This window comes from Lactuca serriola, chromosome 4 (genome assembly GCF_051521515.1).
Source record: "Lactuca serriola cultivar US96UC23 chromosome 4, Lser_US96UC23_V15, whole genome shotgun sequence".
In the NCBI taxonomy this organism is placed as follows: Eukaryota; Viridiplantae; Streptophyta; class Magnoliopsida; order Asterales; family Asteraceae; genus Lactuca; species Lactuca serriola.
Genome location: NC_136411.1, coordinates 39,835,908 through 39,855,089, shown reverse-complemented (window position 1 = coordinate 39,855,089; position 19,182 = coordinate 39,835,908). Strand labels below are relative to the sequence as shown.

At 38.1% G+C, this 19,182-nt stretch overlaps 2 protein-coding genes and 1 long non-coding RNA gene across 7 annotated transcripts; 2 read left to right on the top strand and 1 right to left on the bottom strand.

Moving 5' to 3' along the window:
- Window positions 1-679: 679 nt before the first annotated feature.
- Window positions 680-1,651, bottom strand: LOC145098259 (uncharacterized). Its single transcript, XM_079035909.1, has one exon. The coding sequence runs from the start codon at window positions 1,649-1,651 to the stop codon at window positions 680-682; it is 972 nt and encodes a 323-aa protein (XP_078892035.1).
- A 3,396-nt stretch (window positions 1,652-5,047) lies between these two features.
- Window positions 5,048-7,162, top strand: LOC145101365 (uncharacterized). 5 transcript variants are annotated; one of them, XR_013705632.1, is made up of 5 exons: window positions 5,050-5,248; window positions 5,325-5,658; window positions 5,763-5,938; window positions 6,331-6,568; window positions 6,660-7,162. It is a non-coding gene; the product is annotated as an uncharacterized LOC145101365 (long non-coding RNA). The 5 variants fall into 5 exon arrangements; XR_013705631.1 differs by having other exon boundaries at window positions 5,048-5,248; window positions 5,309-5,658; window positions 5,763-6,568; XR_013705633.1 differs by having other exon boundaries at window positions 5,049-5,248; window positions 5,763-6,428.
- Window positions 7,163-8,789: 1,627 nt separating this feature from the next.
- On the top strand, window positions 8,790-10,579 carry LOC145100070 (uncharacterized). The gene is made up of 2 exons (XM_079037480.1): window positions 8,790-10,258; window positions 10,405-10,579. Exons 1-2 carry the CDS (start codon window positions 9,368-9,370, stop codon window positions 10,420-10,422), a joined length of 909 nt encoding a protein of 302 aa, XP_078893606.1. The 5' UTR covers window positions 8,790-9,367; the 3' UTR covers window positions 10,423-10,579.
- The last annotated feature ends 8,603 nt before the right edge of the window (window positions 10,580-19,182 follow it).

The following is a 19,182-nucleotide window of genomic DNA, read 5'->3' as shown; positions in this document are numbered from 1 at the left end:
CATCACGACCATCTTCTATCTTACTGTTGAATGCTTCACACAAGTTATTAGTTAGAGCATCACAATGTGCTCTCCCTGAACATAAACAACTTCTATGTCAGTATTCAATTTACCTTCTTTTAAAATTATTAAGTAGAGATCGAAAGTCATTATACCAGTAAAGTGGGAGCGAGCCCAACTTTGAGGAGGTATTTGTTTCAGCCACTCATAAGCATCATTGTTAAGCTTCTTTAGTTTTTCCATTGCTTGATGAAAGTGTTGTACATTAGAGGTCGTGGCACATTCCCAAAGAAGATCCTTGAACACCTTTCCCCTCCAGTTCTTTTTCATGTTGTCGTGTATGTGACGAAGACAATAGCGATGCTCTGCACATGGAAATAGTGTTGCAATCGCAGGCAACAAACCCTAGCAACAGTAACATGTTTGTATGTTAGTATAACTGCATCAATAGTATAAAACTATAAAACCTAGTTTGGATAGGTTCCAATACCTTTTGTCTGTCACTCATAAACGTGAAATTGGAATTTGTTCCCAAACCTAAGTCATCACCCAAATTACTTAAAAACCAAGTCCAAGAATTCAATGTTTCTGATTCAACCACAGCATAGGCTAAAGGATATATCCCATTATTACCATCCAATGCCTTTGATAAGAAACATAAATTACCAGAAAACATTGGTCAGTTAACACTACTTAAAATAAAGAACATACAATACAAGAAGAAATAAGAAGATCTTACCACAACAAACAAAACTTGGCCTGGATATGGACCTTTCACGAAGGCTCCATCAAGTCCAAGAAAGTCCCTTCTTCCCGCTGCAAAACCTCGCTTCAAAGCTCCAATGCAAACATAGATACGCCTGAATGTTCTTGTCTCAACAGTTGGATTCGCTTCACTTTCAACATCAATTTTAACCGTAGTATCTGGGTTACGTGCTTGTACCTCTAAAACATAGTCCCTTAACAACCTGTATTGGCTGGCATAATCTCCTTGAACATGCTTTAAAGCTTGCTGCTTTGCCCTAAAAGTTTTCATATGCGAAATGTCCATCTGGTACTCACGTTGGAGTTGCTCTCGTAAAGCCCTAATAGGAATCTTTGGGTTTGTCTCAATAACTTGTACTATATGCTCTGAAAGGAACTTATAGTCACATGCTTTGACTTTCCTTGTTTGTAGACATCGATGCTCCTTCATGTATGTCTTAACCATCCAATCTATGTCACGCTTCCACTTACTACAATATATAACCCATGGGCATTTCTCTTCTTCATTAGTAGCAAGATTTGGTATAGTGCCCTTACACACAAACCTAACCCTATTCTTATCATTTTTCTCTAATTGTATTTCCCTTCTTGTCCTTATGGAATGTAGTTTCACTTGTGTCTTAAAGTCCTTAGATGAACTGAAAGTTTGAAAAATGTAGAAGGGCTCACTAACCAAAGCTGCATCATTTTCATAAGCCCTCTGTATGGCCCTAATAGTTTTCCTTCGCTTACCATCATTTGCCTCATCTGATGAAGACCCAGACAACAAAACCTCTGTGTTGATCACTTCTAAGTCACCTTGTTGTGTATCTTCAGGTACATTACTTTCAGAAGAACCTCCAACCCATTCTACATCCTTGTCAATGTTCATATGGAAATCTTTCATATCCACATCAACATCATGTATGAGATTGTCCTCATCAATAAAAAAAATCACTATCTTCACTCTCACTATCATCATCAAACTCATCATTTCCACTGCCATTGTTGTGTCCACTACCATCATAATCATCCTCATTCTCTACATTCATTTCAAATTCAATATGGTCGACCAAAGATGGTTCTTTGTCCAAATGACTATCATTCTCAACTTCTGTTAGGTCTGGAACACTCTCATGCTCAATTGGAGAGTCATTCCACTCCAAAAACAACTGTTTGGAGCAAGCTGGTGGCTCTTTAATTTCAACAATTTTAACCTTACTAGGGTTGGGGGACATAGAATAAGTATGTAAATTTGTTTTCCCATGCTCAATATATACATCTATTAGCTTATGGTTAGCAACATACGTACCCAGATGATGAACATCCTGATCTGAACCCAAAGCAAATAACCCAAAATCCAAATCGCCAAATGGTCTCAGGAAATGATAATAGAGTAGTGTTTCGTCTGAATCAATATGCCCAAGTTCCTCCATAATCTCGTCAATGTCGTGAATGGAAAAGGTGTCAATGTCTAGTAAATCAACATAATTTTGCTTGCCTTTGATGTACTTTCTTCCAGGGAACTTTGTAAACTGTTCACCATGGTGTAATCGGACAGAGAATATCGTCGGATGTCCGGCTGTATATTCACGGAAAGATTGGTTAGTCACATTTTTCTTTTTAAGTTACTAACTGATTGAGGGAGTAAACACTTACCATATCTACGAGCAACGTCAATCTCGTCCATGGTAGCACGTATCCTCCAAGGCGCCATCGTCGTTTTCAAATGTAGGGTTCTTTCGATCAAGGGTTTTCAAAGGGTTTTCAAAGGTTTTGTCTGTGAAGCTTGTGTCCGATCACGTTGATCAACGATACGTCCTTTTTTTTCTTGGCGCTATAACATTGGATATGTGAAAAGACTTTTATACCCCCAACGTGCAAGGCACGTGGGGTGTCTAACGGAAACAATTGACGGAATGTGAGAATAGGGACTAGGCGGGTTACATAATTAAAAGTTGAGGACAGTCCGAGTTAGAAAAATAAGTTAGGGACCAAGCGTGTAATTTACACTAAACCACAGGGACCATTCGCGTAATTTACTCTTTTCTTTATATAGGGAGAAGATTAAAGTGAAGAGATATTGTTTTGCTTAAATACAGAGCAGGTTCTTTCATTTGGAAGTTTGACAAAGAGTTGGGAATATTTACAAAGTAAAAAGTTAATGATCATTAGCTGATTTTGGTATTTTGTTAGTTTGTCTACACTTGGAATCTGTCTATACTAAGATATGGTTTGCAATATGGAATACTATTATCATCATATACTTATGAGTTTAGTAGAAAACCCAATTGCACTTTACATGCTCGATGAAATGCCTCAATGATACTTCAGCTTGATTAATTACATACGTGAAAATTTTACAAGCTTTTATACATAAAAAAGAAGTTATTTTTTCAGAAATATGCCGTGTACTTCAAAAACAACAAATTAGATCATTGTTAAAAAGAAGCTTTTGTATTGTAGAAGACATATGAAGATATGTTTTTGATAATAAACTTAGTGGAAAGCTAATATGGCAAAAAAAAAAAAACTTTCTATCAATTATTTATTTATTTATTTTTGATTGATGCATATATTTTTTGTATAAAGATGCTGATACATATGTTTGTAAAAAATAACAGGCCTTCATCGTTTGAAATGTTTGGAGCTGTCTGATACAGAAGTTGGAAGCAATGGTCTTTCCCATCTTTTAGGTTACACATTTTTCTAACATCGCTTTAACTAAAATTAAGAAATATAAATTTCATAATTTGATTCTAAGGAATTAATTCATCGTTTATAAAAGTTGTTGCAGGGTTGATAAATCTTTCATAATAGATCACTTAACATAGATGTTCGCCACATCACAGATGCTGGATTTCAACTCTTACAAGAAAAAAAACTTTTATCGCCCTATAATTGGAAAAATGGTAAATTATTTGTAAAGTGTAATAGCAAGTGTTATTTGTTGGATGGATGCAGGTTAGACCAGATTGAATCATTTGGATCTCTTTTGTGCTAGAATAACAGATGTGCGAACAAATTCTATGCGCAGTATGACAATATTTAGTCTTTTGTGTTCTTAGTTGTCACTGTAATTGTAAGATTAAATTTTTCTTGATTTACTTTATCAACCTTCTTCATAATCTAAAATTTGGGCTTTGTCTTGCTTTTACAAAAGGGAAATGTAACTTTATTTATTTTTGTTGTTGTTTGGTTGAATTTGCTTTGCAGTCAGAGAAAGATCTTCAAGGAACAGATGAATATTACACAAGATCATTAATAACTTCATTTATATAAAAGGAGGTACTCAGTTTGCACCTTTTTCTATCAACCTTTACTAATCTTGCATGGTCAAAATACGTAACCTACATTTAATATCAAAGACTGTGAGATGTTTTGTGATTATACATTTAATACTTTTTTGCATCATGATGGAATTTACATATTTCTGTATAAAAGATAAATTATTATATTTGAATGTGTTCTACTATTTGTTACTTATTTAATTCCAGGCTTGTGACAAAAAAATTTGTCAACTGTTAGATGCATTTAACAACAATCAAAGTTAATCTTTAACAATTATAGCTTGGTAAAAAAAATCAATTGTTGTTGCAGGGGTCTCTAATTTGTTGCGTATGAGACTTAAAATTAGAATATGTAATACAAGGATTACAAATAGAAATACATAATCTCTATAACGTGGTATTTTAATTTGTTGTACATGAGAGTAGGATATTGAAGAATACATGAAAAAGACAAACTATATCATTTTACTTTTGTGTTTGTTTACTCCCATGGTTGTATTTTTGATATTAGATCTTTGTTTAATTTTAATTGCTACTGTTTTTTACAAGCTACTTGCCTTCAAATTTTTATACAAATTTTTAAAGGAGGTTGTTTTTTTATCCACAAAAACTTTTTTTATTTTTATTATTATTTCTGCTTTTACTGTGACTTTTATTTTTTATTTTTTTTTTCAAAAAACCAATCGCAAGAAACCACCAGCAAACTTAGATTTTTATTCTTATCGGTATCTATTTACCTCACAAATAGAATCAATTGGTTGTACCCAGGTTGGATCATTGAAGCTTCTACGAAAATAGCCACTTGAATCTGTTATGACATGTCAAACCACCCAAATATAGTACATCCATTTATGTGGCAAAAGTAAAATGACATTTTTGCCCTTTAGGCCATTTCATTTGATATTTTCTAAATAAGTGTCAAGAAATGCTTTATTTGGAGTTACTCCTTTGATGATGACTTATTCTTTTTCAGATTTAAATTTTATAATAATACATGTATGCTGCTCATTTTTTATGTTAGACAATGGCACGAGTTGTAGTTCTAAACAAATTACAAAATTTCTGTAAAGTCAAGTGTCACGACGTGGTCACGACATCATACGATTTTAGGACTAATAATGCCTATCAAGAATTTAGGAATTTTTTAAATACTATTTCCTTGAAGTATCCTTAGTTTGATTTAGAAACAATCGCATAAGATTCATTCCAACAAGGTAATTTCTTTCACTTTTTTTGCTTAATCTAGATAAATAGGGTTATAATTAGGGTTCCAGTTTTTTTGATTTGCAGGATGTAGGGCAAGAGGTTGTGGAAAGTTATTCACGGGTGATTGAAATTTTAGCTTTTAATTTAATGGCGAGGATTGATGATCTGTTATACGTAGATGACTCTACCAAGAAACATGCTGCAATGGAGGCTGGTCTTCATCTTCAACTGCCGAGATTTCATGGCTTCTCATCGTCGTCTTCCATGGTGGGACGGCCGACGTTTGGTAATTCACCTTTGACGACTACAAATCCGGGGAAGAGACGATCATCTTTTAGTTCAACGAGCAATATTGATTTTTATTGAATCCTAGATTCTTCTCATTGCTCTACAAAATCATTTACAGAAATATGCCCAGGTGAGATCTTCTGATATTACCTGACAAAAATTAATAAAAAAAAATAGGCATGTTGATTTCCTCTATGTCTTATATATCAATAACTTTTTTGATATTTTTTTTAGACGGAGAATCTGGTATTCAGGGAAATAAGGGAGACATATAAGGCTCATTATCTGTGTATTAGAAGTGAAAAAGTTGCAGCTGGACTGAGATGAATGCAACCTTATGTTCAAACAGATCTATGTGTATTGATCTACACACTAAAAAAAGAGTGTTAGTCGACAACAAAATCCAAAAGGTACATCTTGCAAACAGTTAGTGGGGGGAAAGGATCAAGTTTTTTAATTGCTTTTCGGTTTTTTTTTTTTGCCTTTCTTGGAGTATGTTGTCGTTGTGTACCTATGCTGCTACATATCTACTATCCCCCAAGAAGAAGATTATTCAAACTTTAGAAAAGATAAAGAGTCAAATTAAATTGTTTGATGAACTTTCAACTAAGCTTATTGAGTTCTATAATACATCCTTTAACCTTTCATATCACCACTTATAAGATATAGAGGTTAAATTTTATTGTTAGATTCAGTTATTAGGTGTTTTTAATTGTTAGGGTTCATTTAGGAAGTAAAACTGGAACACTATGGACACAAAATTCATGTTATTTTAATTTGTCATTTCTTGATTTTTAACAAGGAAATCAAGAAGAAGAATGTAGGACTGAAGGTGAAACAGTTCGTTCTCAATCAAGTCGACGAAGCAGAGCTGCTGCAATTCATAGCCAGTCTGAACGGGTAATTTGCTTTAGTTCACCACCAATTACTGATGTTGACGAGCCATCAAAGGTCCTTAAAGTACAAGGTCAAACTATGAAGATATGTATTCTTTTAGATGATTTTTGTGAATTCTTTCAGAACCCTTTCAAAGAAAAAAAGTAACATATTTATAATTTAAGTGTCATTTATTAAATCAAATGTTTTTTTTATCGAACTAATGTAACCTTATTTTTTTTTCTGATGATGTAGGTAGAGTTATGAAGGTTTTGAAAGGTGGAGCCTCTCCCAGATTGATCCGGCCACTTCTTTAATCTCAGTAATCCTTATTTTTTTTTTTACTATTTTCAGCTCTTAATCGACTCTTTTCTTGGTTATAGATTTAATCATACTTTTTAAAAAAAAAAATTCCTGTTTGTGGTGAAGTGCCTGAACTTGTGATCAAAATAAAGGACAAGGATGTTGGTTCTGAAGATGATCTTGTGGGAGAGGTTAACTATATACAATTTAATCAAAACTTTGTTATCATTATGTATTATTTTTAGCAAAGGGCATTTTGGTCGGTCCTAGAAAATAATAGGTATTTGAAACCCATTTATAATTTTTCTATTTGTAAATTCTTACAATAAGAGCTTATTTGAGAGGAAGCAGTTGGACTGGACTGGTGCTACCTTTGACTAAATTTGGTTAAAGTAATTTTGTACTCAACATATGTGTTTTAAAAAGAGAATATATCTCAGTTTGTTTCTACTTTACTACATTTTTTAAGGATCATACTTTCATAGTCAACCAATTATAGCATCCTACTTCCATGACAAACGTTTAACATAATGTCTTCTATCGGTTTTCTTTGTCATTAATGTCGAATTCGCGGGGGTTCTTATCTAGTTATTATTATGGAAATCATCCTTAGGAATAGTGAAGTGGACATTTTTTTGGCAGAAATGGTCCCTCACTATATTTGGGTCATTTTGTGTCAATACTTATATTTTGGCCTCTTTGAAATATCTTCCGTCCTTCCTTCCAGAACTCTCTATTACTATCCACAATTGACGTTTGGTCGGAAGAACGCCTGCAAGCAAGCAGACGAGCGAAAGAGAGGGAAAAGTGAAGGCTCCTCGATCGATTTGGAGAGGCCGGAGAAAGGAGGATAGCATAAATCACATAGAAATACTCTGTCACATAACTTTAATTACCACTCTAGGTAAAGTATATTGAGAAGACTCACCTCGGGTAACTCGGTAATTTCGAACTTTATAAAATCTGGACTAGCCTCCGCTTAATCATATGAAATAAACACTCTAAATCAATACTTCTCTTAAGGCTAGTCTATTCCCTCTCTTAGTACTCTTAGAAGGGTAAAAGACCATTTTACCCCTCTCATGGCTCAAAGACCCTAAAGTTGACCAAACCATAAAAGTCAACAAAAGTCAAGTCTCCGGGTTATGCTGCGCGTACCAAACATGTACTCTGGGCGTACTCAGCGTCCTCACAGAAACGGGGTGCGCGACCCCTTACACCGCGCGTACTGGGATTACGCCCTGCGTAACTCCTAGTTTCAGACTCTAAGCTCTTGAGGTCATAAACAGTTAAGACTCACGTCCAACTTCTAGATCTGACCATTTCTAAGTCTCTTAGTCCATAAAGTTGGTGACTTTAAGCCTTTGCATTGCTGGACAAGTCACTAACACCCATAACATTCCATTTCCCAACTCTAGAAAGCTCATAACTCAAGCATGACCTCATAATAATGACCAAGATGAAATTTTTATGGATCTATAACACAAATATCACTGAAATGGGACAAATCTAGGTCCATGGAGTACTACATTACACTTATAAAGTCTCCACCTTTGGGACTTTTAACCCTATGTTGGGTCGTGTTTTGTTATGTATTGCGTCGATTGGGCTCGCTAGTTAGTCCAGTTTTGTAACTCCGGTTTGGGCCTGTCCAACCATGAGCTTGATAGGGTTTATTATAAATACAGGTGCTTGCATGCATCTTAGAAAAACGACTGATAGAAACGAAAGTATTGATAGATCAGAGAATTATTCAAAGAGTTTATTATCGTTCTTGTAACCCTAAATCCTCTACAGCGGAAGTTCTTAGTCGAGCTCTGCTGAGGATTGTTTGAATTAATCATTCGACATATTTTGATCCATACTTGTCTCATTTACTGTTTTGTGTTTATCATAATACCTGTTACAAAGATCTAATCGATCTTCAAGTTTATTTAATAACTTATCAATTGGTATCAGAGCAGGAGGCTGTGTAATTCATACACTTCTTTTCTGTGAAAAAGGTTGCGATTAGGGTTATTCCGCATTTACTGATATTTATTGAGCCGTCATCCCATAATTGACGTAACTCAACATTTATTTGTGTTGCCCTAATTTAATATATTACGAGTCTGATCTTTTAAACAGGTTATTCGATCAAGCATGGACGAATCACAATCCAATCCCATCAACATCTCAAACAGCATTGGATCAACGACAAAGATTCCCATCCTTTACACCCAAGATTACGAGGTCTGGGCACATCACTTTGAAGATTATGTCATCGGATCTGAGGACAATGGATATCTCATCTGGGAAGCAATCGTATCCGGACCATTTGCTCATTCAGCAACTTCAAGAATTATTAAAACTCAGAAGGAGTATAATGATCTTTTGAAAGACGTTAAAGATATTGCTCAAGACGAAAAAGATAAATTTCAGTGCAATATTAAAGCATTGAGACTAATCAGATTCGCTCTTCAATCTGACACTTTCAGGCTAGTGAGTTCATGTAGCACTGCCAAAGAAATATGGGATAGGTTGCGAGAGTTATATTCTACGGACGAAGATCTAGAGCATTCCATTCAAACCTTGTTGTTCTCCGAATTTGGTGAATTCAAGCAGAGTCCTGAAGAAACTGTGACTCAGACGTCGATCGCTTCAATCATCTTCTCAGTAAGATGATTAAACATGATATTGAAAGGAAGTTGATTGAACAAAAGGTTACATTTTTAAACGGTCTCAGATCTGAGTGGAGAGCGGTTGTATCCATAGTTAAAGCGCATGAGCAATTCAAATCTTACTCTTTGGCGAAACTAGTAGGGATTTTGAAATCTCAAGAAAAGATCGTGTTACAAGAGAAAAATGTGGTTTCAAGCTTGGGTTCATTGGCCCTTCTGTCCAAAAGCAAAGCTGTGATGGAAGATGAAGACCTCAACCTAGAGGATTATGACCTTACCTCTGAAGACTATGCAATGATGGTCTCAAACCTAAAAAGGTTCATCAAGAAAAAGTTCCCCACCAATAAGAACCGAAATTGGCAGGGAAGCTATAGTTCTGAAAAGGTCAGGGAAGAACCGAAGGCAGAAGAACCAAAGAAGGAACCGAAAGCTGAAGGAGATTCGGGAGTGAGCTGCTATTATTGTGGAGGAAAGAACCACTATGCCAAAGATTGTGTTCTTAAGAAAATGGCAGAAAAGGATGAGGAGAAAGATGATGAAGCAGTGTTGTTGAAAAAGCTGGAAGAGATCAAGAGAAAGAAATCTACTGCTAACCCTTCTATGAATGCTTTAATTGTCCAGGGTTCGGTAGCGAATGATGAGTTCGGTGGCGTGGAGGTTTGGTCAACCGATTCTGAGGATGATGAAGTAAGGAAGCCTTCTCATGGAAAGGCTTATGTGGCGAAAGATGAGGGTAGCGGTGGAAAATGCTTGATGGTGTCAGACGTGTCTCAGATGAGAGGATACAACACAGATGGTGGGAATGAAGACACAAAGGAGCGAGAGGACTTATGCTTCACAGCAAAACCGCTCAGCGTGCAGTTCAACGAACTTGATGAATTAATCAAGAAGGTACAATTCGTTTTTATTGCATTCAAAGTCCCACAAAGTTCATATGAAAAAGAATTAAAAAATGTTAATTCAAGAATCTCTCATCTAGACAGCAGTTTAACTCAAACACGTGTTACTAATTCTAACCTAACTGACCAAATAAGCAGGGTGTCTTCAAAAAGTGAGGAACGGAGGATGTGGATCGAACTGAAGGAGTCGGAGTTAATCAAAACCAAGGATGAAAACATTTATTTGCAAAGAGACAATTTAAAACTTTTAAAACAGAGAAATGTCTTTTGTTTAATTGCTAAGCGTCTTTATACTAATATCACTCAGCTTCATTTGGACTGTGAAATAGGGCAGAAAATTCATCGCATGATTTTGCCTTTCCTTGAGTTTAAGGAGGATGAAATTAACGCTGAAGCATATAACTGTGAAAGTGTTGTTTCGTTTGAGGATGTTAATCCGACGTATATGTATGGTCTAGACAAAATCGAATCTTTCATAAAGTCCAAGGACCATAAGGACATGCTGAAAAACCTTTTGGATGAAAATGATAAACTGAAACTGAGGACCGAAACCATACAAAAATTTGACTCATTGAATGCCAACTTGAGCTCAGAAAATAAAATTGATGTTGAAAATGCATCTGAGCTTAATGAGGATGACAATATGAGTGAAATTTCTGTAGAGGACACAGTTGATTGTTCAGAATTTGTCAAGAGCGAAACCGAAAAGCACAAGAATCTCATTTCAGAAAATTCAGTGGAGTTTGCCCGTTTGTCCCAACAAAAGACCCAGATCCTTGCAGAAAAGGCAGTAGTATATCAAAAAGTAAGGACAACTCCAAATCAGGTGTATAAGGTCACAAGCGTAACCGATCATCAGACTGCTGAACTCACAGCCATTGTAAACGAAGACAATGCTGATGGCTGCGACGAGTTCTTCTGGTCAGCTCCCATCGACAATGCTGACGAAACAGTAGGTCTGTCTGAAAGGACTTCATGGAAAACCAAAGGCAGATATGTGCCAGAGCCTTTGAACAAGCCTGATAGCTTCGACGTGCCAAGTACTAGTGGTACAAAAGACGTTCCTGAAGAAAAAGGAGTTCCTGCAAAAGAAGTCACTCCTTCAAGCGAAACTTCGTCAGTTCAAAGTGAACCTGCTGACAAAAAGCAAAAACAAAAAGCGAATATCCATTGTTAGCCGAAGCAGGTGAGAAATCAGAAACAACAAAGGAATCAGAGATACAAGAAGAATCTCTCTGAAAGAAAACAGTTCTGGCGATCTCAAAATGCCCAATTCTCTTATCATGACAGAAATTTAAAGTCAGAGAAAAACACTGTTAGAACACAAGAAAGTCATAACAACCGAAAGGAGAGGTTCGGTTATGAAGGTCAAAACAACCAAAAGGATACATTTTGGTTCTGAAAAATTTGACAACCGAAAGCAAAGGTTCGGTTCAGAAAACACTATCAACCGAAAGCAGAGGTTCGGTTCCGAGAACAAAAGAGACCAAAGATCTAGATTCGGTCCTACTAATGATAAAAAACAAAAGGGTCACTTAGAATCTCAAGCCAAAAGCTCATCTCAGTCTAACTTCTCTCGTTCTTCTTCTTCTAATTCTTCTAATTCCTTTCAACCTCATTCTAAATTCAATTCTGTTAATACTCAAAATCCAAAATCTTCAACAGATTTGAAAGGAAAATCGAAGGTTTCCTCAATCAAAACCGATCAAAAGCATTCCAATGTCCCAGTGCCTAAACCTGAATCCAAATCGAAAGTAACAAATCCCAATAAAATTAAGGTTTTCACTATTAAAAAGAAAGATGAAACAACTTTAATAAAAAGAACATATCTTGTTGACATCTCTCTTACTATTGCTGTTCCTATGAAAGGCTCACGTGGACCCAAGAAACTTTGGGTTCCTAAATCTGCTTAATTTTTGCAGGTTATTAGTGACGAGCAGTTTGACGAAGAATGGTACATTGACAGTGGCTGCTCACGTCACATGACAGGAAGGAAGGAAGAACTGAGGGAGTTTAGGTCTCTTTCAAACGGTGGAAATGTCAAGTTCGGGAACAACTCCTTCGGCACCATAAAAGGCTATGGAATGATTACAAACAGTGATTTCACGATTAGGAAGGTTGCATACGTAGAAGGACTACAACATAACCTCATCAGTGTATCTCAGCTTGTTGGAGGTACCGGTCTCAAGGTTTCATTCGATGATGAGGGTTCGGAAATAATTGAGAAGAAAACGAAAAGAGTCATTCTCAAATCGGAGCGCAAAGGCAAAATGTTTCCCCTGAACCTCAAACCCATCAAAGGGAATCCAACTATCTGCCTGTTATCCAAAGCACAATCTGACGAAAGCTGGTTGTGGCACCGAAGGCTCTCACATCTCAACTTTAAGGATATCAACAAACTTGTCACTGGTGGTCATGTTCGAGGTCTTCCATTGCTCAAGTACGATAGAGAACACTTATGTGCTGCATGTGAAATGGGGAAGCAGAGTCGTCAAATTCATCCATCAATTATAAACACTAAAGTTGTTGAGCCACTTGAGTTACTTCATATTGACTTGTGTGGTCCATCATCTATCGAAAGCATCGGCGGTAGCAAGTATATTCTTGTCATCGTTGATGATTTCTCGCGTTTTACATGGGTGTTCTTTCTGAAGCACAAATCTGAAGCGACTCTCAAGCTGAAGACGTTTATCAAGCAGATTGAAGTACAGCTGAAGAAAGTCGTTCGCAACATCAGGAGCGATAATGGTCTAGAGTTCAAAAATAAAGAATTCGAAGAATTCTTAGCCGACAAAGGAACCAGTCATAACTTCTCAGCTCCCTACACTCCTCAACAAAACGGGATTGTCGAAAGACGAAACCGATCTTTGTGTTAGGCGGCCCGAAGCATGCTAAGTTTCGCTTCTTTACCTTTATATTTTTGGGCTGATGCTATTGCTGCTGCTTGTTTTACGCAAAACAGGTCATATCTCAATAAGTGATTCACTCTCACTCCATATGAGATCATCAACAACAGGAAGCCAAATGTCAAATTTTTCCATGTGTTCGGCTCACGGTGCTTCATCTTCAATTCTAAAGAACACCGCAACAAGTTTGATGTCAAAGCCGATGAAGGAATCTTTCTGGGGTATTCTCTCACTTCTAAAGCGTACAGGGTTTTAAACAAACGCTCGAGGAAAATAGAAGAAACTTACTACGTGACTTTTGATGATAGCTATGTCAAAAAGCTAAAGGCCAACGAAGACACAGCTGGAGAAATCTTTCCTCAAACTGGCCAAGTCACAGCCTCAATCGCAAACCTCTTTGAGAAGTTCGCCGAGTTATTTGATGAACCAGAGAAGGCTATTCTCTCGGAAGCCAGCGCAGCTGACAACAGGGTAGAACATCTGAAGCAACTTGTCGAAGATGCTACAACGCGAATGAATGAAGGAGTATTCAGTTCCAACGAACCTCCACAGCACAATGCTTCAGTTGAGGGGGAGGATTCATCTTCCTCATCACAACCGAGCTCACATGTTGAGGGGGAGAACAACTCTCAAGCTGCTCCCGAATGCACTTCAACAACCGAAAGTGCCTCACCACCCGAAGGTGCATCAACACCTGAAAGCTCGACACCACCCGAAACCCCTGTAGCTCCAGAAACTCAAGACACATCAGAAAGCTTATCTGTCGAGGGGGAGAATGCTGATATACTTGAAGACGATGGTAGTCAATCTGAACTGGAAGAGATGGTAAACGCTGAATTGGATCCATCTTATGATCCAAATTACCCTCCTCTTGTCAAATGGACTAGAGATCATCCTGTTTCGCAGGTTGTTGGTAATGTCTCTGAAAAGGTCCTGACCCGATCACAACTAAAGGCAAAACAAACTTCCTTATTTTCAAAAGTAGAATTCTGTATGTTTAACTCCTTCGTCTCAAAAGTTGAACCAAAGACAGTTAACACTGCTCTTGATCACTCTGATTGGGTTCAAGCTATGCAAGACGAACTGAATGAATTCGAAAGGAACAAAGTTTGGCGCCTCATTCCAACTCCTCAAGATGCCTCAGTTGTTGGTCTCAAATAGGTCTTCAGAAACAAAATGGACAAGGAAGGGAATGTGATACGAAACAAAGCACGTTTGGTAGTAAAAGGATACTGTCGGGAGGAAGGAATTGACTATGAAGAAACTTTTGCTCCTGTAGCTAGGCTGGAATCCGTTAGAATATTTCTTGCCTATGCTGCACATAAAAACTTTGAGGTCTACCAAATGGATGTCAAGTGTGCATTTCTGAATGGAGAACTTGAAGAAACAGTGTACGTGGAGCAACCTCCTGGATTCGTAAATGAAAGGTACCCTAATCATTGTTATATTTTGGACAAAGCCGTATATGGACTGAAACAAGCTCCGAAAGCCTAGTATGAAACACTAACAAAGTTTTTAAAGATGTCCAAATTCAAACAAGGTTCGGTTGACCCAACCTTCTTTCGTAAGAAGGAAGGTAACCACCTTATGATTGTTCAAATTTATGTCGATGATATCATCTTTGGCTCAACGAATCCTAGCTTAACGGCTGAATTCAGAAAGCTGATGGAGACTAAATTTGAAATGAGCTCAATGGGTCCAATTAACTTTTTCCTTGGTTTAAATATTAGACAGGGACCCGAAGGTATCTTTATTAATCAGGAAGCTTACACGAAGACTCTCCTTGCAAAATTTGGCATGATGGGAGATTCAAAGGTTAAAGTTCCAATGGCGTTCGGCCCCAAGCTTACTCCATCATTGGATAAGCCAGCAGTTGATATTACGCTATATCGCCAGATGATCGGTTCACTGATGTATCTTACTGCTAGCAGGCCTGATATCATGTTCTCTGTTTGTTACTGTGCTAGATTTCAGGTGAATCCGCGTGAACCTCATATGCTTGCAGTGAAGAACATACTCCGTTATCTCAAGCGAACTACCTCTTTAGGCCTATGGTATCCATCCAACTCAGGCTTCTTCGTTCAAGCCTACTCAGATGCAGACCTTGGAGGTTGTGGACTAGACTGGAAAAGCACCACTGGAGGCTGCCAATTCCTAGACGGGAAGTTGGTTAGCTGGCAATCAAAGAAACAAACCTGTGTGTCTTTATCTACAGCTGAAGCGGAATACATTGCAGCTGCCTCCTGTACTTCTCAAGTGATTTGGATCCAAAGTCAACTCCAGGACTATGGACTCAATATGAAAAAGATCCCACTATATTGTGACTCTGAAAGTGCAATTAGGATCTGTTATAACCCAGTACAACACTCCAAGACCAAGCACATAGCACTGAGGTATCACTTCATTAAAGATCACGTGGAAGATGGGAACGTCGAAATTCATTTTGTTCGAACCACTGATCAACTGGCTGACATCTTCACCAAAGCTCTTCCTGAAGCATCGTTCAACAAAATTCTACAAGGGCTAGGTATGATGGAATCGGAGTCAGTACCACAAATCACCACTCATACTCAAAAGTAAGAAGCGAAATAAACCGAACGTTCGGGTTCGGGTCTTGCACTCATGTACCGAAATAAACCGAACGCTCGGGTTCGGTTGGATAATCTGCTTTTCGCTCATCAATTAAAGGTGGTTTTCTTGGTTGTAAATTTCATGTACAATTGTTCCAAATTCATTTTTCTTATTGTCAAAAGTATTCCCTTTTTGAAAATCTATTTTCTTTGGTAACCGAAATAGACCGAACGTTCGGGTTCGGTTCCTCAATTTTTCTCACCCGAAATAGACCGAACGCTCGGGTTCGGTTCCAAAGTTTTTCACAACCGAAATAGACCGAACGCTCGGGTTCGGTTTCTCAAATTCTCACAACCGAAATAGACCGAACGCTCGGGTTCGGTTCCAAAGTTTTTTTTTATCTTTTTATTTTCTTTCTCTGTCTTATTTTTTTTTCTCACTATTATTTATCAAAAACTCCAAAAATATTTTCTTCTTTATTTCCTTTTTGGCTTTAATTTTATTTGTGTGCTTGTTTATGGGGAAATTGTTAAATTAGTTAAGTGTCCCTAGAAGCATGCTGCTGTATGTGTCCAAAGCCTCATCTGATTCTGAATAATAGCCTTAATGACTTGGTATACACAAACCTTGTCTTCCCAATTAGGCTATCACATTTATTCTAATCGTGAGCTACCTAACTCTCTTCTCACAAGAGATAAGAGTTTTCTGCTTAGTCCTATCTTTCACAGCAGAGGTACTTTTGATTTCTTACACCATCTACATTACATTTCTCCATCCCACTCAGTTCACCAACGTAACCCTTGAGACTCTCAGAAATTACCACTGAGGTTTATGGTTACCCAATAACTGCGTTCATGATCTTAGTTTCATGCCACTACGAGCTGAGTGAAACCCAAAATTCAATACCCAATCTGAATTGACGATAAACAATTAATTTGGTCTAGTTTTCACTGATGCATTGACGGACGTATCTTCATGAAATCTCAAAATTTTCTTTTGTGTGATTCCTATGAAATTATTAAAAACCATAACATTTCTTCCCCTGGGATCCAGTTTTTTAATTTTTGTTGAGATTTTATATTCCCAGCCAGTTTAAATTATTCCCAACCTACTTGTTCAATAGACTACACCGGTCTCACAAGTACTTCGTTCACTTTCTGTCTTATATCAAGATTAGGTATGTTGAATCGAAGCAAAAACCACCCTAATAAGCCTAATTAAAAGAAGTCTTTCAACACTTCTTAACAAGTGTTTGATCGTCATTCAACGGGAAACCACACAAACACTTTAAGGTCTCTCTTGACTTTGAAGGAAGAGATTCGTGCCCGAGATCATTTGTTTCGTGTCTTTATTGACATCACATTTTTCCCAGAAATTATTGCTTTATTTCTTTTCTTTTACACCCTTAGCACGAAAATCTCTGATTTTCCAAAATTCAGGTTTTAATAATTACAAGGCATTTTACTTGGATTGGCAGTCGATTAAAGGCTGTGGTTGATTTTAATCCACGTGGCGGTATTTTTCAAAAAGATGCCGTTACAATTTAAAGGGATAAGATGAAGACTTGCTGACTCAGGCAGGAGTCTAATCGATTTGATTTCAAACGGCGCTAAAAGGGCATGCGTGAGAATCGGAAGCATTTAATCTCCAAACGACGCAAGAAAGGTGCGTGTGAATCTGAAACGGTTCATATCTAACCGGCGCTTGATGGGAGGCGTGTTCTTTGGGATCTGACACTCTCTCTCATGCGTGATCATCGGTTACCCCAACTGTCACGCATCAGTCAACTCCGGAAAACTCTTCATTTTTCGATAGAAGATTTGGGAAGATCTTTCTCTCTCCTTACCCCATAGTATAAAAGGCAACATGCTCCACCGTTTACCTCTTTACTGCAATTAAAATTCCCAGAGCGCAAGAAATCCCTGAACCCTAACTGTTCATCATCTTCTCCACTTTCTTCGAGCAATGGCAGATTCATCCTCTGTTCACGCAACATCCCACATACTGCCTATTCGCCCACAACAATGCCTAATCATCGATTTGTCCCCTCACGTTTACGATGCCTTCATGTTCCCCATTATCGAGTGCTTGAAGTTTTCGCCGATTGCTCCTGCACTTACAAGAGCTGAATCCGTTCCGATGGAGTTCTTGTCGCAAATCTTTGCGACTACTCACTATGACAAAACGGTTGACAGAATCTTCTTTGACGTTTTTCAGCACAAAGCGTCAATTTCCAAGCAACGATTTTGCTCCCTGTTAGGGTTTGAAGCTGACTCTACGAGGGTTAATCCTGAGACGATTCCTCTAGGGCACTTGTTCAATATGTTTTACAACATGGGTTATACGGAGGTGCTTACTTCAGTCGCGAAATTCAAGAAGTCGTGCCTGCCTCCACAGTGGAATGGGATGTTCACTGTTCTTTTCAAAGGGTTATCTGAAAGAAGCTCTGGATCTGACGGGGCCAGTCGGTTATTTCTGTCAATAATGTATGGTGTCTACAATGGCATCAACATGGATTATGAGTCTGTTCTGTGGCAACAACTCATCCAGAGTCTCTCCTTTATATCCAAGCATTCTGAAATTTCTTACGCCCGGTTCTGGACTTTGGTAACGAAGTGGGTGATGGACAAGTACAACGTCCCCATTTTTGCTGGTGCTCCAATGTCTTCGATCGGTACATTTCATACCACGAAGATCATTGTCTCAGATGCTTCCAAATTTCCATTCAACGGTTCAATTCCGGAGTCTATGTATGGTGACGTTCCAGCTGATAGCCGGATTATCAGAACTTACAAAGAATTTAAGCATTCTGGTCCGAGGGATCTCACTTCGGAGATGTTGAAGTCTGTTCATGACGCCGACAAGCCTGCTCCAAGAGGCAAGAAGGCTGAAAAAGGGAAACAGGCGGCGAAAGGGGCTAAAGGCCCTTCTCCAAAGGAGAGGAAACCCACAAAGGCTACTCAGTCTCCGCAGCAAAAGAGGCGAAAATCCCAACCCAGGAGAAAGCTGGTCATCGCTTCCTCCTCAAGTGAGTCTGAGGGTGAGAGTTCGGATTCTGACGACTCTCCACGAGGCAACACTCCACCTAGATCTCCTACCCCTGAGATTCAAATCCCTCCTTCTCTAATTCCCTCTCCTCCTAAAACTATTCCTACTTCTATTCCCACCATAAACCCCTTTACACACATTCCAAACACTTCAATCCCAATGCCACCACCAATATTCACCGATGCAACCGCAACATCCACTGCAGATGTTAGAGCCAACGTATCTGATACGGGGGTTCATACTGATGCAACCGAACCTACACCAGCACCCGAAACCACAAACACAACCGAAACCACAAAAGCACCCGAACCTACCCCCACACCTACACCCGAAACAACCCAACCCGAACCTACCCATACTACTGTACCACCAGCTTCTCCACCACCACCAT